General features: G+C 38.9%; 1 protein-coding gene across 1 annotated transcript in view; it reads left to right on the top strand.

Annotated features, from left to right (window-relative positions):
- TNC (tenascin C) overlaps positions 1 to 17,808 on the top strand; it is an 86,695-nt gene that overhangs the window by 44,705 nt on the left and 24,182 nt on the right. The window contains exons 11-14 of the mRNA XM_069942969.1: positions 389 to 661; positions 2,842 to 3,114; positions 4,438 to 4,710; positions 16,201 to 16,323. Coding sequence (XP_069799070.1) covers positions 389 to 661; positions 2,842 to 3,114; positions 4,438 to 4,710; positions 16,201 to 16,323 — 942 coding nt within the window. The remainder of the gene's footprint in view (positions 1 to 388; positions 662 to 2,841; positions 3,115 to 4,437; positions 4,711 to 16,200; positions 16,324 to 17,808) is intronic.

Consider the following 17,808-nt stretch of genomic DNA (forward strand, 5'->3'; position numbering starts at 1 on the left):
CTTGTTAGCAAGTCCTGCTCAGCAGGTTCAATACAGCCCTTACACTACAAGGATCTAAAATTGGATCATTAGAACCACAGGGCATCTAGCTGTCACTTTAGGAATATGCATTTTTAACACATTACAATACTCCCATCTGAATGAGGCCTTGTCTCAAAAGCTTTCTAAAAGTTAACATTTTCTTAACCCAATCTTAATTTTTCAGGTTAACTCCAACTATATTTTAACTTCCTTTATTTTATATCAGTGCCTCTTTGAAGTGTTGTACCCACATGCACTATGACGTGCACCACCTTGATGTAATCTTGTTTTCTTCTTTTCATCTACTTGAATCTTTTGTTTTCTTCACAATCCCTCTTGACTAACAATAGCCTATTTTCATATCCAGAAGTGCCTCTGGAGCTGGGCAACCTATTGGTGTCCCATGTAGACTGGGACTCCTTCAAACTTACGTGGGCAGCTCCAGACAAGGACTATGAGAAATTTGTGATTCAGGTTAAGGATGCTGAAAAGGATGAAGATGCAACAACCATTGTGGTTCCTGGAGAACTTCGCTCTTTGGAAGTGCCGGATTTGAAACCGGCTTCAAAATATATTATCACTCTCTATGGTGTGATTCAGGGATCTAATACTAAGCCTCTCATTGGTGAAGCTGTTACAGGTACCTGGGAATGCTTCAGTACAGTCTTGCCATCACTGCCCGTCAGCTGCCCACAATCCATGTTGCAATATCACAAGATTTGCACCTGCTTCTTCCGCATCATCCGCTTTGCCTTCTCCATGTTTTCATCTCGAAAGGCCGCCTTGGCCATGCTACAATCTTCCATTAGTATATCTTAAAAGAATAATAATTGTAATAATACAATTAGCTCTAATCAGTTATTTAACAACCTAGTAGAAAACCAATGGAACCAATAAAAGGAAACAGAAAAATATAATCATGGGCATGACCTATAGGAAAGATCGCCTCATACATTCCAGCGGTTCATCTCTTCTATGAAATTAGTTTAGATCTGTAATAGAGAAAAATACTGGGAGAAAATACTAGAGAAAATTTTATGTAATAAAACTTAAATTAGTAGAAATTAGTTTATATAAAAAAGACAAAAAGCATTATAAAAAGTCTTTGGCAGGTCTGCATTTTTTATTTTATTATAATCATTACACAGTAGAATGGTCACAGTAAATCTATCTTGCTCTAATCTGTCTATTTCCATATATAGTTTTTCCCAGTTATAATGCTAAAAATATACCATTAACTAAAAAAAAGTTGGACAAAAACTATTCTATATGCATAACCTATATTAAGTAGGCTTAAAGAGGGCTACAGTTTTTGGCTCAGACACCCGAGGCGATACAGTAAGACCCTCCCCCCCTTTGCCTGGCTTTCATTCCCCAACTGTGATAACGTTAGTGTTAATGTAGTAGTCAGGCCCCCAAGGCTATAAAGTAAAATAGAGGCTATGTCACACACCGTCAAAATGATGACCCTTTATATTAGACGGCCGTCATTTAGGGTACAAACACACACACCGTATACGCAGACTATTTACTGCTGCGATACGCAGCAAATACGCAACAAATACGCAGCAAATACGCAGCAGATTAGATCTAAACACAGCATCAAATCTGCACCACCAAATCTGCTGCAGATATGCTGCGTATTTGCTGCATATCTGCTGCGTATACGGTGTGTGTGTTTGTACCCTTAATGACAAATAGCGGACATTGTTTGTCGTTACATGATGGCCATTCAATAAAACCGGCCATCGCTTTAAGAGTGTGAGAACATAGCCTCGAAGATAGATACTTTATAGCCTTGGATGCCTGATTACAACAGTCAATTCATTTCAATCGTTTATTTAAATAGTCAGGTGGGCAGGAACTTTATTACAGCAGGGGAATGAATGCCAGGGAAAGAGGGATATGATTAGAAGCTTCACCCACTGATTCACATGATTCTCACCCACTCAGCCCAAATCCCACCCCGCTAGCCTGGCAGTTATTCATTCTGCAATTTTTTTTTTTAGTTAAATTAAAAACATTGCTGAAATCAGGGCAATATAAAACCTGCTGACTTTGAACTATGTGCCACCTCGTGCCGCTCTGCTCCAAATTCCTAGAAAAGCTGGATCCAGACCTTGGAAACTTCCCCCAGTTTCCCAGGACTGGATCCAGCTTTTCCCGACACTTTTTGCGGAACAGCATAGAGCTCAAAGGCAGCAGGCTAAAAAGTTGACCACTGCGCATAGCGGTGCACTAGTACTGTAAATTTACTCATCCCTAGTTGTTATTTCAGGAAAACCTCAATGAAAGAAAAATCAGTACAGAATCAAATCAGAATGTGACCTGCAACGTGGAATTCAAATTTCTTACCTAAAATGTCAGGGAGCACCCAGACCCCACCAATCAATACTTTCGACTGACTATCTAATTTTTTTTTTTAATGATAATTAAATTTTAAATAACATAAAGTAACATAAGGTTTTAATCAGCATAACATGGCTCATCCACAACCTATCATATAAAAAGTAGCTTTATACCAATATGTCTGCCTTTTCTTCTTTCATCAGCTCTGCTTATTCACGCTTACTGCTTTAGGATGCATAATTCCACAATATCTGTAAGCATGCAAAAAGTTGCACCATAAAATCACTTCGGTGGGTCATTGAGGCTTGAGACGATCCCTCCACTTGATCATGGCTTCTGGCTAAGAATTGAAACACGCTACAGGCATCTGCTTTCTTCTTCTGGCAGGGTTTGCGGGCTGCTGAGTAAGCGTCCTTTTGGGGATTGCAGGATTAGTCATTGATTAATTGAATTACATTTTTCCCCGCTCAGAAAACAAGCCAGAAGTAGACAACTTGTCCATCACCAACGTAACACCCAAGAGCTTTGATCTGTCCTGGACAGCAACACAAGATGCATTTGATGGATTTGTTATAGAAATCGTTGATACAGAAAAGTTATTGGAGCCAGTGAAATTAAATGTCTCTGGCCATCTCAGGAATACTCCTATCTCAGGGTTATTACCCAACACTGATTACACCATCTACCTCTATGGCATTGTCCGTGGTCAGCCTACACAACCTATTAGCACTTCAGCCTCTACAGGTATTGGATATTCCAGCCGACATCGGATATACTTTTTCTTTGTTGCAGAGAGTCTCACTTTCAGTTTTACGGAAGCCTTGTTTGTCCTGTCTGTTGGCTATATATGTTGTCCTCTGTGCTTATATAGATGTAGCCTTCGTTATATGCTAATTCTGGGCAATTTATGACAATTGTCACCTGCAAACCACAGCGCCCTAGACGTAAAACACATCTTCTATACTAGATATCCAAAAACACATGCCGCGGAGCTGAAAGGAGCACTCGGCTGAGTGCTTCTGTCTCTATCTTCCTCTTTTGTTGCAGGAGATCGGCTCAATAAACACTACAGATTCTGTTCCCTGTAGAGAGATGGCAGGAGAAGCGCTTAGCTGACCGCTTCTCCTGGTCTGTTCAACTGATCGTTGGGGATCAGGCACAGATCAATCAAAATTTGATGTGGTAAACTATTGTTTCCAGTCCATCTCTTCTTTTTAACTTGTCCCGATAGTACTAGGGCTTTTTGTTTGTCTTTTCCGTTCTGTGAATGTTAAGTGTATGTTTTGTATCTACCTGTAAATGAGGAACTAGGAGTATGAGAATATTTGCTAAATACTTTGAAGTCGCATCACACAGAAATCCTCATGCATCCCCTAGACTTGTATATTACTCTACAAGCATGTCCTCAGACCTCTATTCATATTGAATACCATAACACCAGGCTTTGCGTAACACCATAGAGCTATAGTTTTGTAGTATGACTCTGCTGTGTGCATGAGGTCCTAAAGTCAACCCATACTTGTGATATCTTATAAGAGAAGGCTGCATACAACGAGTTGTCAGATGCCCATAGACCAATTAAATGCACTATTTTAGCCTTTAGGGGATAATTGGTGCAATACATACGTGGCACTGTATCTCCTATATCAGGGATGAAGAGCCTTTAGCCTTCCAGGTGTTTTAAAACTACAATCCCCATCATGCATGGACGGCCAAAGTCAAAGCTACAGCTTTGGCTGTCCAGGCATGATGGAAATTGTAGTTTTGCAACAGCTAGAGAGTCAAAGTTTCCCCGTCCCTGCCAAATGTGAACAAATCCTGAGATGATTTCATACTCCACAGTTTCCGTTTACTATGTCTATATGTTATTGTTTTGTTTTTTTTGTTTGTTGTTTTTGTTTTTTCAGGCAGAGAACATGACAATGTGTCTTCTCCTTACGTCTTCAGTATACAGTGTCTATCTTCGCTGCTTCCTTTTTAGCCTAGCACCTTCTAAGTTTGAAATGGGAATACATTACTAACATTACTTTTTAATTTGCTTCTTCCTTCCATGGCATTTTTTTTCAGAGACTGAACCTGAAGTCGGAAACCTCAAGGTTTCCCAAATTACTCCAAACAGTTTCTATCTGTCCTGGACAGCTGACGAAAGTGGTTTTGACAACTTTATCATTAAAATGCAAGATGCCAATAAGCAGTATGAGCCAATTACGCTATCAGTGCCAGGCAGCGAGCGTTCAACAGTTGTGACAGGACTAAGGGATGGCACTGAATATGAAATTGAGCTGCATGGCGTTTCTAGTGGTCAGCACTCTCCATCAATTGAAGGAGAGGCAACAACAGGTATTTTAATGTAGAAACATAGTGGTCATAACTTTATAGTAAGTTATAGTAATGTGAACGGGAAGCAAAAAACAATGTTATTGATATTCTTTTTCAATGCAAAGCAATAGATGTATCTAGATCTCTATCTCACCTCTCCCTGTGCCTCTCCAGTGCTGGGTGGCCACTCCGGGACCACCGCCAGGTTCTAGGATCTCCTGCAGAGCCCAGTTGATGGACTGATTTGCTGAGCAGGAAATCCATCAGCAGGGTTGTACATGCCCCCCCCCCCCTAGTCGTGACGTCATCATAACTTGGAGGAAAATGGGTTCTGGAGCCGGGTCACCTGGCACGTCAAGGGCATGGGGAGAGGAAAGAAATGATTGATTGTTATGTTCTTCATTGACTCTGCAGGCTGTGAGATTTTACAAATGGCCAGACCTCTCTTTTAACAATAGTTCTCATTGGAATAATAAGATAAGTTATATTTACCTGACCAATTTTCTGCTGCCCCCATTCTGATTCTCCCCAAGTCTCTGCACTTCCTGCTCCCTCTTGACATAGACAAATGACTGCTTTAACCAATCACTGGGTGCAACAGAGACTTATTACAGACTTATTACAGATTGGTGGGAAATTGGAAACATCTGAATGGAGAAGTCTGGCGAAAATTTTTATTAAAGTATTGTATTGCCCCCCAAAAGTTATACAAATCACCAATATACACGTATTACGGGAAATGCTTATAAAGTGCTTTTTTCCCTGCACTTACTACTGCATCAAGGCTTCACTTCCTGGATAACATGGTGATGTCACGACCCGACTCCCAGACCTGTGCGGGCTGTGGCTGCTGGAGAGGATGATGGAAGGGGACACTGGGCACCTGGAGAACACTGAGCATCCCTCTGCCATCATCCTCTACAGCAGCCACAGCCCGCACAGCTCTGGGAGTCGGGTCGTGACATCACCATTTTATCCAGGAAGTGAAGCCTTGATGCAGTAGTAAGTACAGGTGAAAAAGCACTTTATGTGCATTTCCAGTGATAAGTTTATATTGGTAATTTATATAACTTTTGGGGAGCAATACAATACTCTAATAAAAATTTTCACCAGACTTCTCGATTAAAGGGATTTATTTGCCCGGGGTGGGGGGGAGACTCTGCAGTTCCACCTAGCCAATTAACGATTGCAACAGTGTCCTGCCTTGGCCACTGAATGGCTGAGATAGGACCCCAGGTTCCAAAAGCTGTCATCCTCCACCTCAGGCATATATCTTAAAATTCCCCTGCCCAGTCAATCCCTTTAAAGCTTAAAGGCTGCGAAAATATAGAGATGACGAAGATGGTCTGGCCAATTCAGCTGTTGTAGGTGCCAGAAGATTAACGTGTCACTGTAGCTACTTCCAAAAGGTGTGGTCTTTGTAAGAACATTAGGGGGAAAAAGCCCATTTCTTCCAAGAACAGCACCATACCCGTCCTCAGGTTGTAATTGGTATTTCATGATCCGCAATGCCACACACAAACTGAGGACAAGAGTGGCGCTGTTTCAGATGAAAGTAGCTATGATTTTTTGACTATGGATAACCCTTTAAATTATTCATTCATCCCTTAAAATGCATTTAAGCTTGGTGGGATAAAATAAACAAATCCTATCCTAGATTTCCAGGCTTGCATACCAAATCCAATGAGCTACGTATGTCAGAAATACTTTAGTGAAGTTCTAGAATACTTGAGCAGAAAGCCCCTTGAAGATGTCACTAGTTAGTTGCTGCTTGACAGACTGAAGTTACACTAAGCAGAAAAGCACCGAGCGAACGTCATATTAAATGATGAACGCGCTGTACGTGGAATTATATTAGCGAGTGCTTTATGTTTATATCATTGGTAGAACAAAAGCCAAATAATTTCTCACCAAGAGAAGCTACAGATGTTAGCGGGCCCTTCACTTCTTTGCTATAAATGGCAAAAGTGAGTTAGATGCAATAAGAAGTAAACACAGTCAATTACCTAGATATAAACATATGCCTTCTAGCGGCTGGAAAGAATAAGAATAGAAGTAACCTCTTATAATATGCAGCCAAAAGACATACCGGGGGGCTCTATCAGCGCCATATATAAGCTGTATGTAATCTGCTGGAAGCAACTATATAAACCATAGTCCAAACATTTTCCATTTTAGCCTACTATTCAGAATTATAATCTTATCCATCATTGGTTTACACAATTTAATTGTGGCGTAAATGGTTTAATGCTTTCGCAAATATTACTCCCCATGAAGACAATACCATCTTTGAAGATGTCTGGTTTTTAGGACCCCCAAAGACAAACTCTAGGGAGACTCTGGCCATAAATTTATTTCCCCTAAAGCTGCCATTGTATGTAGATTGTTGCGAATGAATGGTGGCCCATATAACGCAATGGTAAAAGGGGTCCAAGGGAGTAGCTCTCACTTAAGAGATCCTTACTCTGATTCAGAAAGTGTCTAGATCTTCCAGTAGTGAATAGTGACTGATGTGACTCCCTTGCAATGTTTTTTTTTTTTAATTGAACCATCATCACAACATTTATTGTCTACCGAGCTTCCAATGGTAGCCAAGTACAAGGCTAACGACAGTTCCATAGGCAATGAGTGGAGGGATGATTCACATGTACAACTTAAACAACATGTCAAAAAAAGACTTGAGTCCCTGTTTTTGAGATTATGGGGGTTCCAGCAGTTGGCCTACCTGACACTTTATGCTTATCCTGTGGTTGGGGCATAAGTGTTCTAACTTGGGATACCCTTTGTCTGGCATTGCATGTCAAGTGATGGTGTCGAGTCCCTACACCACCAAAGCGAGTTGCCCACTATGTGAATGGCTTAGACCACCCAACAAGTCTTTAGCATTAAGTTAATCCCATTTACACACTCATTTGTCATTTTGTGATTGACCTATTTAATTTCTACCAAGTTAAGCCCCTTTTACACGGTCCAATTGATGTCAAGAAGCCTTGCTATAAATGCTCCTTTAGCCAATAGTTAACCCATGTAAAAGTGACAGCGGTCTGGAAAATGCCCACTCCTCAGCTGATCACATCTGATCACATCTGAGATGTCTTTACTGGCTGCACAATTAATTTAAATGGCCACATGAATGACAAGGATCGCTCGATTAGTTGTGTCATGGGAAAGCACAGCAAACGAGCACCAATCTTGCTGAATGGTGTTTGTTTGCTGTCATGGACGGGTAAAGATCGAGTCTGAAAGGAACCTTACCAATAAATGAAGGCAATTACAATCTAGTGCCAAGGACTAAGAAGACCATCATATCAATACTATTGTGATGGCATATATTGATGCACAATACAAACCCTTAAACACTATAGCACAACCGGTTTACCACAAGAACATGGGGATCCAGCAGTTTTATCCACTGCCAGAGGCCGCTGCCAAACATATCAGGGCACTGCCTAACAAGAGCGGAGTTTGCAATCTATACTTCTTAAACAGTCATAACGACTGACCCATAAGGAATTACCGCTCTACGGTGTTACTTTCCTATTAGGCATATAAGCTGCAGTTGCTTTAAAAGTGGACTCTATTAGGCTGAAACAGTTTATTTATTTTTTATAACAAGAATGTTACTTAGCTATCACATTTGGTTATTTGTAACCTGATGGGAAAAAACTTAATGTGACAGCTTTGCTATTACTTACTAATGGAGCCGGCCAGAGTCTTACTGGTGGCTCTTGTCAACACAAAGGCCCATTGTAGCGAGGGGCTTGAAAAGCATTACGTTTCTTCCAACTTAGCAACTAAAGATGCTAATGGTATTCTTCAAGAGGAATGTGAAGATAATTGAATTGTGTTCAGCCCATAAATTTTCAGCTAGGGGAAAAAAGTGCAGACTGGGCAGTAAAGGCAAAGGAAATTCAAATGAGTTATGGGCCACCCTGGGGAACAAGGACCATGTGGTCAAAATGTCTACTCAAATGTCTACTCGGTGGTTAGCAATTTTTTTTTTCTACTTGTAAGTAAAAAATATATATATGTATGTGGTCTTCACTAAATTATATATTAGGACATGCCAAATGAACGCTCAAAGAGGATCCCATAGATATGGAAAGACATTAAAAGACACAATTACAAAGGACACTTTTTTTTTCTACAAACTAAGTTTATAATTTATTACAACATTAAACGGATATGACGACCATGAAAACGAATTGATGATAATAATAGAGTCATTTAACCACTGACTCCTCAACCACTCTATCCCTGATGGCCCATGGCACAGTTGTCCTCTTTGGTCTCTATGTCAGCGGTTGGTATTGGAGTACGATGAATGTATTCTAAATGAAATCATTTGTCACATCAGAAAAACCTCTGTCCATACAGATGTATGCACCCTTACTTTCCTTTAATTTAGTTATGGATTCCAATTTGTCATAAAACCAATTCAACACTAAATCAGTAATGCTATGAGAGCACTAAAAACACTTTACGTAACTGGGTGTCCACATACAATTATAGTCTAAATCTATAGTTACAGAGTGTCACCAAATCATGTTGTTGTGAAAAGCTGCTAATCTCAGGATTTGTTAAATTTAGAGATTAGTTAAAGGGGTAATATCATCTTCCAAAGTTATCTCCTGTGCACAAGATAAGAGGTACTAAGTTGATCCATGGAGGGGACCCCCAACAATCATCAAAATACGAGGCAATTGTTACCCTGAATAAAAAACTACACATGTGTGATTCAGTACTCTATGCATTCTATATAGGACTTCAGAACATTGACAAGGGATTGGACCCCCAGTGATCAGCTTCTTACTCCCTATCCTTTAGATAGGAGATACTTTTGGAAGAATCCCATCTTACAGAAAGAGCTCAATATATGGCCTATTAGAGATTATGGAAGTCAAAGAAGGATTAGTTGTTCTCTAGGGTGTTGCGCTAAATTCTGCTATTTGCCAGGTGGCCATCTTCGGAGCTATCTTTCATAGGGCAGCATCTGTCATGAGACATTATCCTCAATAAATTAACCAGAAGGTAGGTATAATATTGGTCAGTAATAGTGATGAGTGAACATGTTCGTAAATGTCGGTATGTTTGCTCGATGATCAGAATGGTTAAAATGTTCACTTTAGAACATATTCAAACTTGCGAATGTACGCAACTGCGTAATTTACGCTTTGCACCTGATAATCTGTAAGCATGTGCGTAGACCAAAACATACGCTTCTACTGTATGTTCATTACTTGTTCATGAATGTTCAGCGAAAACGAACCGATCAAGATAATTTTTTTTTTATCTTCACCTTTGAGATCCGAACCGAGCATCGGATGTTCGCTAATCACTGATCAGTAACTGTACCGCTTAGCATAGACCCGTGTCTCTTCACTCCAGGTTATACTTTACTGCAGTAATATCATAGTGATCATTCATCCATTTAGAGTAGGGGACAAAAAGTAAGAATTCAGGCATTTAAACGACTAACATAAATTACGTAGACAGAAGTCACAAATGTGAACTTAAGAATGAAATGACTGACAGCTCTACCTTCTTACCTGATTCATGCCAAGCATGCTTATATGTGCTCATGTATCTCATATGCTTATATCTCATCTTGTGTTGGTTTGCAATTTTTCATCCTTCAGGAAGCTTCGGAGAACGCATGTTGTGTTAAGCTCTAAAGCACTACACTACTACTCATCTCTTAGCACGGCTTTTTTATTTGTAGGTTGACTACAAATATGACTGTATATACCCCTACCTGTATATACATAAGTGTCACTTTGTTTGTTGCAGCACCACTATGGAAACATTCCCGAGCTCTTCATCGCTTTGTTCTCAAGTCTTAGGCGCTAGTAACATACAATTTTCCTCCACAGGTGGCTGTATAACTATCACTCTCCAGCAGCTGGATACCAGTCTCATATAATTAAATGCTTTTTTTCCCCTTTTTTTCTTTTTTATTTCCTTTCTTGCTTCTCTCTGTGCTGAAAATCATCTCTGCACAGCCTGACGGTTCTATACCCGCACTGCACTGTAATAACAGGAATTGTGAAAACAAAAGATTATTTCATTCTGTCTATTAGTGCCAGGCCGCTGACGCTACACGTTTGCTTGAATAACATTTTTTTTTTTGCCTTTGTTTTCTTTGATTTTAGATAAAGGTTTTAAATTGCAGATTAGTGAAGCCAGATCAGTAATACGGCTCAAAATGCAAAGAAAAAGTTGCACACAGTTTTTGTAGTTTTGTATATATTTATTCATTTTATGCCAACATTTTTTAAGTTGTCTAGAGAAATCTTTCTATACCCAAAACATATATACCTAAAAGGGGAAACAAATTGTATGCAGTGTTTTATTCCTTATTTGCCCTTAGAAAACATCTGGACGAGTATTTAAAAAAAAAAAAAAAAATTGGAAAAAGGCATTAAGAAAAACATGGTGTTCACATTATGTGTGAAACCGCCAGTATATTTAATATGTTAAATAGGTGCCTCAATAAAGTTATTTTTAACTACTTTAAAGTTTATTGCACTAAGTATATTCACATACAGCAAAAAAAAAAAAAAAAAAAGAAAAGAAAACCATATATCAGCTTGTGAAACAACTGCATTGAAATCTACTAGTCACACTAGGGCACTCAAAAGTCCTTAATTTCTAAAGGATGCTAAAATATTTCCAAATACTGTACCTCTTTTTATTATACAAAGTATAATTCAAAACAGAGAAAATAGATCCATTGCTTAAAGGGGTTGTTTGGGGAGCCTTCTCCTCCCTGGTGCTTACCATATCTTGGAAACATACCTTCTGAGATAAGAGGGGCAAGATGTAACCCCTGATTACCATGTACAGGTGTGAAGTTTAATAGCTGCATGATGTCACTGATGTGGTGGCATTGGACAGCTATTGGACATTGCATGCATGTGTTTCACCAGCACACTATAGGCTGGTCTTACAACTGCCCCCTCTCATCTTGGAACATATACTACCAAAAGCTAGCATTGGGGAACAGAAATTATAAGCTGTTTCCAACAACCAAATTAAATAACATAAAAACAATATAAAGAAAACCGTAGAGGAAATATACACCATCACAATATTAGATGTGCAGTCCTATAGTTGATACCACAAAAGTTAGGTCTAAGAGAACTAAGAGGTAACTAACTGTTTCGGAATAACAAATACTAGGGAGAAAGGGCAAACCACCTGGTACAATTATAAAGCAATCACTAAAAATGTCTAAAATTAAACCAAGTAAACAAATCAATGCAGAACGAAGTAAATCAAAATACCTGCGATTGCATAGAAACATACATGCAAAACCTTTTAGATTCTATATGACTGCATCTAAAAAAAAATTGTACTGTGCTCGACTTGATGCCATATTACAAAGCATTGTTCCTACAGAGGAACAGGAACTACCTTGCAACTACCTTGTAGTACAACACTCTGAACAGTCTTCTTCACATGACTGATGCAGCTCCATGGTTCATAGGTTGCCAAAAAGGAAAACTAAATAGTAAAATGAATATAAATAAATATATATATATATATATATATATATATATATATATATATATATATATGTAAAATTTTCTGTACTAGATAGGGCTTAAAGGGGCAATTTAATATTAAAATAGGGTGAAATGTACAGGCATCATGTTAAAGAGCAGGAGGAGCTGAGTAGATTGATATATAGTTGTGTAGAGATTATCAAACTGTTACCTAGGCTGTATCCCTGTTTTCCAGGCAGTTCTCGGGCTGTCTCCACCTTCCCCAAGGAATAGGAAGGCAGCGGGAGTCAAATGCCGATGGTTCGGGTTCGTACGAACCTGAACCTTGGCCCTGTTCAATCATCTCTATTGATAAGTTCCAGGATAACTTGTAGTTTATTCATATAAATCTCCACTTATTCTCAGCTAAGTAGTCAAGTAGGAGGTCTTACTCTGATAGGACCTCCTACTTAACTACTTAGTCCAGAATATGCGGAGATTTATATGAAAAGGGACAAATTATTATTTCCTCACAAAATTATATATCAGCTCAGCTCCTCTTACTCTATAACACGATGCCTGCAGAACAGCCTTAACTTTCAATGTGACAGATTCTATTAAAAATATTTTTTTTCTAGGGCAACACACTGACTTTCCATGGTATATTAGCTGTATGAATACCATGTGGCCTCCTGTCATTCTAAGGCTATGTTCCCACAGTGTCTTTTTTACATAAAAAATGTCATTTTTGATCACCATCATTAAAAGCATCCATCTTTACTAAAAGACAAATGTTTTTCACGTAAACCAAAAAGGTCTCAAAAATTTGCCCATAACAACAAATTATAGCTCAAATGTTAACAATTGCTGGTAACATGAAACTGAGCTGTGATTGGTTACTATAGGAAAAACAGTTTTTGCTTTCGGGTTGATTAATACATCTGTTCTTGTCTCTTGCTTTTTTCCTGTTTCTTTTTGAATTACACCTTTTGGGATTTTTGCCTTCAACCTTGTTCCCTTTTGGAAAATATTGAGAATAATTTTTGGTAATGCTTCACTTTACCATAAATTACAAGTGAGCAAAATCAATTGGGTTTGCCTTAGTTCTATAACTGTCAAAGTCACTCAAACATCTTTGTGCCATCTGGTCTGAGCCTTGAGGTTATTGATGGCTACAGACAACAAAGTTAGCAAGAGGCTTTAACTGATCTAGACCTTAGTCTCCCAGTTAATTTACTCCTCCGTCTTCTCATGCCAGTGTACCCTCCCACCGAGACGCTTGGCATTACGTAATAAATTACATGAAGAGTGCCCTATTCTGGTGCCTTCTGGCTTTGATGCTTCAGCAGAAAATAAATAACTAGATATTTCTTCTAAATTTATTTACTGTGGAACATTAACAATTTACACCTCCCTCCGTACACTGGGAATAGTTGAGCGTCATTGTCTTCTTTGAATATGTGTCCCTCTTTTGCTCGGCTCCTTTCTCTCTCCCGCTCCTGGCACTAACCTGAAAGATTTGGAGCTTTCAAATATCTTTTGTATGTTTCACTGTTGACTACTTCTTTCCAAATCAATTTTACCCCTTGCTCTTCTGTAATATTGGCAGTTCTCCATCAAACCTTTTAATGTGGCTTGTTTGGGTTTGTCGGCCATTACTAATGGACTTTTCTTGTGTGGGCTATTTATCCAGATTAAAAAAAAAAAAAAAAAAAAAAAAATCTGTCTTCTCTCTTTTGCAAAAGACTCATCAAAAGGCAGATTAAAAGAAAGCTGAAAAATATCTGGTGGAACCGAGAACAAATTGCTGTAGACAGATATTAAACAAATATATTCTAGCTTAGGCTGCTGTTAGGGCCGAGGGTTTTAGATGCTGCATACTAACTACTGAACAGATAAAGATGGTCAGGACTTTCTTTTGTGCTTTCCATAAACTGCTGCAGTTGGTTGAATATGTAAAAATAAAAAAAGATTTAGTAAAATGCAAATTATTTCTAAAACCTTCTATGAGAACAGTCAGTGGTATAGAATGAAAATCCTATTGCTGTAGGTTATGAACTTTTTATTCTGCTGAGCTGCAATAACAAAGAGTAGTGGCTGCATAGAGCATAGTAATTAAAAAAAAGTATATAATGATAATAATAATAAATAAAAACATTAAAAATAATAATTAAAATAATAATTCTTTTAAAAAAAAACACCTTTCCAAAGGGTTGAAAGATCAATGGTGCAACATACTAAAATAAGCTATTAAAAACATTTCAGTATTGCGCGCAAATATAAAATATAAATTATATTCCGTTTTCTGTATTAATGAATAATAGTCTTGAGTTTTTTTCAGGTTTGTTATTTTCACATGCTGATATCTATGAGGAAAAACACTATAACATGACCATTAAGTCCTAATAAGCCCTTTATTAAGGCGATTATAAGAAACCTATTCTAGAAAGATTACTAAAATCCTCTTGAATGTGGGAGAATAGAGGTTTTAGTAATAGTCATTTTCTAACATGCATTTGTGGAGAGGAAAATAATCGTAATGACGTAGATGTATTTTATATGTATTTTGTTAAAGCAAGTTATAAAATGACTCACCAACTCCCACTCTGAAGTCACAACCAAAGAAGACAGAATCTACAGAGATTCATTAAGGATCCGATTTGGCGAGGCTATCAGACTTGTTTGAGATTCGGATTCGAGGGCCCAAATTTCCTGGCAATTTCCCAAGCAAAGTAGAGTATCAGGGACTCTCAAAGGCAGATGTCCAGATTCCTGTACAGAACACTGAGCAACAGTCCACATTTATGTGGCAGAGTGCAAAACACTTGGCCCAGGAGATGTAGTGAGTGTTGACTAATATGCATACAACATTGCCACTTACCTACAGTGTATAGGAGCAGGGACTTCTCTCAAAGACAGGTGTTCCTGCTCCAGTACAATACATTGAGCAGCAGTACACATTATGTGGTAGAGTGCAAAACATTTGGCCCAGGAGATGTAGTAAGTGTTGGCTAATATGCATACAACATCGCTACATTCCTACAGTGTATAGGAGCAGGGACTTCTCTCAAAGACAGGTGTCCCTGCTCCAGTACAATACATTGAGCAGCAGTACACATTATGTTGTAGAGTGCAAAGCACCTGGTCCAGAAAATGGATTGAGTGTTGGCTAATACGCATGCAACATAGCCCCTTATCTTCAGTATATATGAGCAGGGACTTCTCTAAAAGGGAAATGTCTCTGTTCCTGTACAGTACAGAATTCAAATTTGTTGTGGAATTCAAACTGAAAGAAACAGATATGTCTATGGACCATTTCAACCAATAAGATGTTAGTTATCATAAACTTTTCCAAAAAGAATAAATCTGTGTATCAATCTGACCGGCAACAGGCAGGTTGACATTAGAACCTTTTTGGAACCTACCTTGAATGAATTTAATCAACTGAAGTCCCAAAGGTTTTTTTTTATTAATGGCTGAAATCAGTCATTTTAATCACTTGAAGGGGGTATTCCCATCTCATAATGTGCCAACATCATATCCTACTTTACATTAGCAGTTGCCATCTTGACCTTTGGGACTCCACCGATCATCCACCGATCAAGAGAGGCGGTGTAGCACTATATCAACTTTTGACCCATGCACCTTGACACTAAGTTGTGCAAGGAACTACAGCTGACACCATTAAGTTGTATGGAACCACAGTGCACATTTTAAACCCAGATAAATATTTTGTCTAACAGACAGCACAGCACTGATACATTTATCACAGTCTGAAAATATAGATGTATTAAATGGTAAAATCTTCTGAACTATTTATGGGACAAAAGCCAACCCAGACACTCCGGCCTAGTAAACATGATTATGCCAATTTTGTCAAATATTATGCAAAGCACAGTACCATATGTCATGTCATTATTAGTCATTACTGGTAGGTGGTGAGCAGGATATTTTAGAGCATTCCAAAAATGCCCAAGAGAGGCTTAACTATTATTGCTAAGAAGCTCTTCTTATGTTTCTGCAGCCCTGGGGTCTCCACAAGGACTTTCATTCTCTGACATTACCGAGAACTCTGCTAAAGTCATCTGGCTAGCACCGAAGATCCGTGTTAACAAATTCCGCATCACTTATGTTCCAGTGGCTGGAGGTAAAATTGTGTTGTAAAAGGAAAAGTAATATAATTTAAAAAAACGAAGTATAATACACTGGGATAGCTGTAAATATAATACACTTAAAGTTACAAATGCAATTCTTTAATATTTGATTTCCAGCTGTAAATGTGATAGAGTGTATTTGTTACTGTTATCAGGGGCGCAGTTAGGATTCACGGGGGCCCCATAGCAACTTATTTTAAGGGACCCCCTCCCGTACGCACAACACAAGGCACTGCACACACACACACATATATATATATATATGTATATATATATATATATATATATATATATATATATATATGTATATATATTACACACACACACACAAACTACACACACACAAACTATATGCTCTGTGATGTTCCTGGCTGCAAGAGTGACTGGCAGAGCAGAGAGCCAATGACTCCTGGCTATGACAGTCCATTAGAAGCCTTTATGGTTACATACATAAATACATACTCTAGGTGCAAGAGTAGACTACCTTCTGCTTAACCGCTTATGTACTGCAGTGTATAAGTGACCCAAAGTTCAGAAGACAAAGAAATATCTGCTTTACTGCTTGTCCACTGATAACCGCTGAACCTCTGCACATTTTCCTTTCCTACTTAGCAGCTGGAGAACAGAGGTCAGAGGTTATCAGAGCAGTGAAGCAGAAATCTCTGTCTTCTGCTTGTTAACCCTTTTTTGTGTTGCAGCATGCAAGTAAACTTTGGGTCACTTACACACTGCAGTACAGAAGGGGTTAAGCAGGACACACGCTCTTACCTTTTCTTCCGGGGCCCCCTTCTGCAAGTGCCCCATAGAAACTGCCTACTCTGCCTCTATGGTAGCTATAACACTGGCTATTATACTGTGTATGGTCTTTAACCCATAACTGTACAGTAGACACTAGAGATGATCACAACTTGAGCATGCTCAAGTCCGATTGTTTGGCATTTGAATACCTGTGGCTGAAGAAGTTGGATGCAGCTGATGAATCCAGGAAAAATGGTTGCGGTCATCGCTAGAAGACACCAGTTTTTAAGTATAACTTCCATAGTTATTGAGGTTAAAAAAGCATGTGTCAAGACACATCAACCTATCTAAGACCTAGAACAGTCCAAGCATTTACTACTTTCCCAATAATTTTGACAAATGTAGGCTTCCACTTTACATGTGCCAAAATTCTGGTGGAAATTTTTCAAAAAAATTATGTCAGGTGCCATGTAATATGTGTTCTTGACATTTTTTTATGCAAGCTAGTTAGAGCTCTGGAATGCACTAGAGTTATTAAAGTGACTGTACCACCAGGCCCAGGCTGAAGCACTAGAGGCGGGCTGACCCACCCTTAGTGGGAGGAAACCCTAGCCCCTCTATGATAGGGTTCCATTGATTCTAATGGAGTCACGTCATGGAGGGGCTGGAGTTTCTTCCCACTAAGGGTGGGTCGGCCTGCCTCCAGTGCTTCAGCCTGGGCCTGGTGGTACAGTCACTTT

Source organism: Dendropsophus ebraccatus, chromosome 10 (genome assembly GCF_027789765.1).
Source record: "Dendropsophus ebraccatus isolate aDenEbr1 chromosome 10, aDenEbr1.pat, whole genome shotgun sequence".
NCBI classification, from domain to species: domain Eukaryota; kingdom Metazoa; phylum Chordata; class Amphibia; order Anura; family Hylidae; genus Dendropsophus; species Dendropsophus ebraccatus.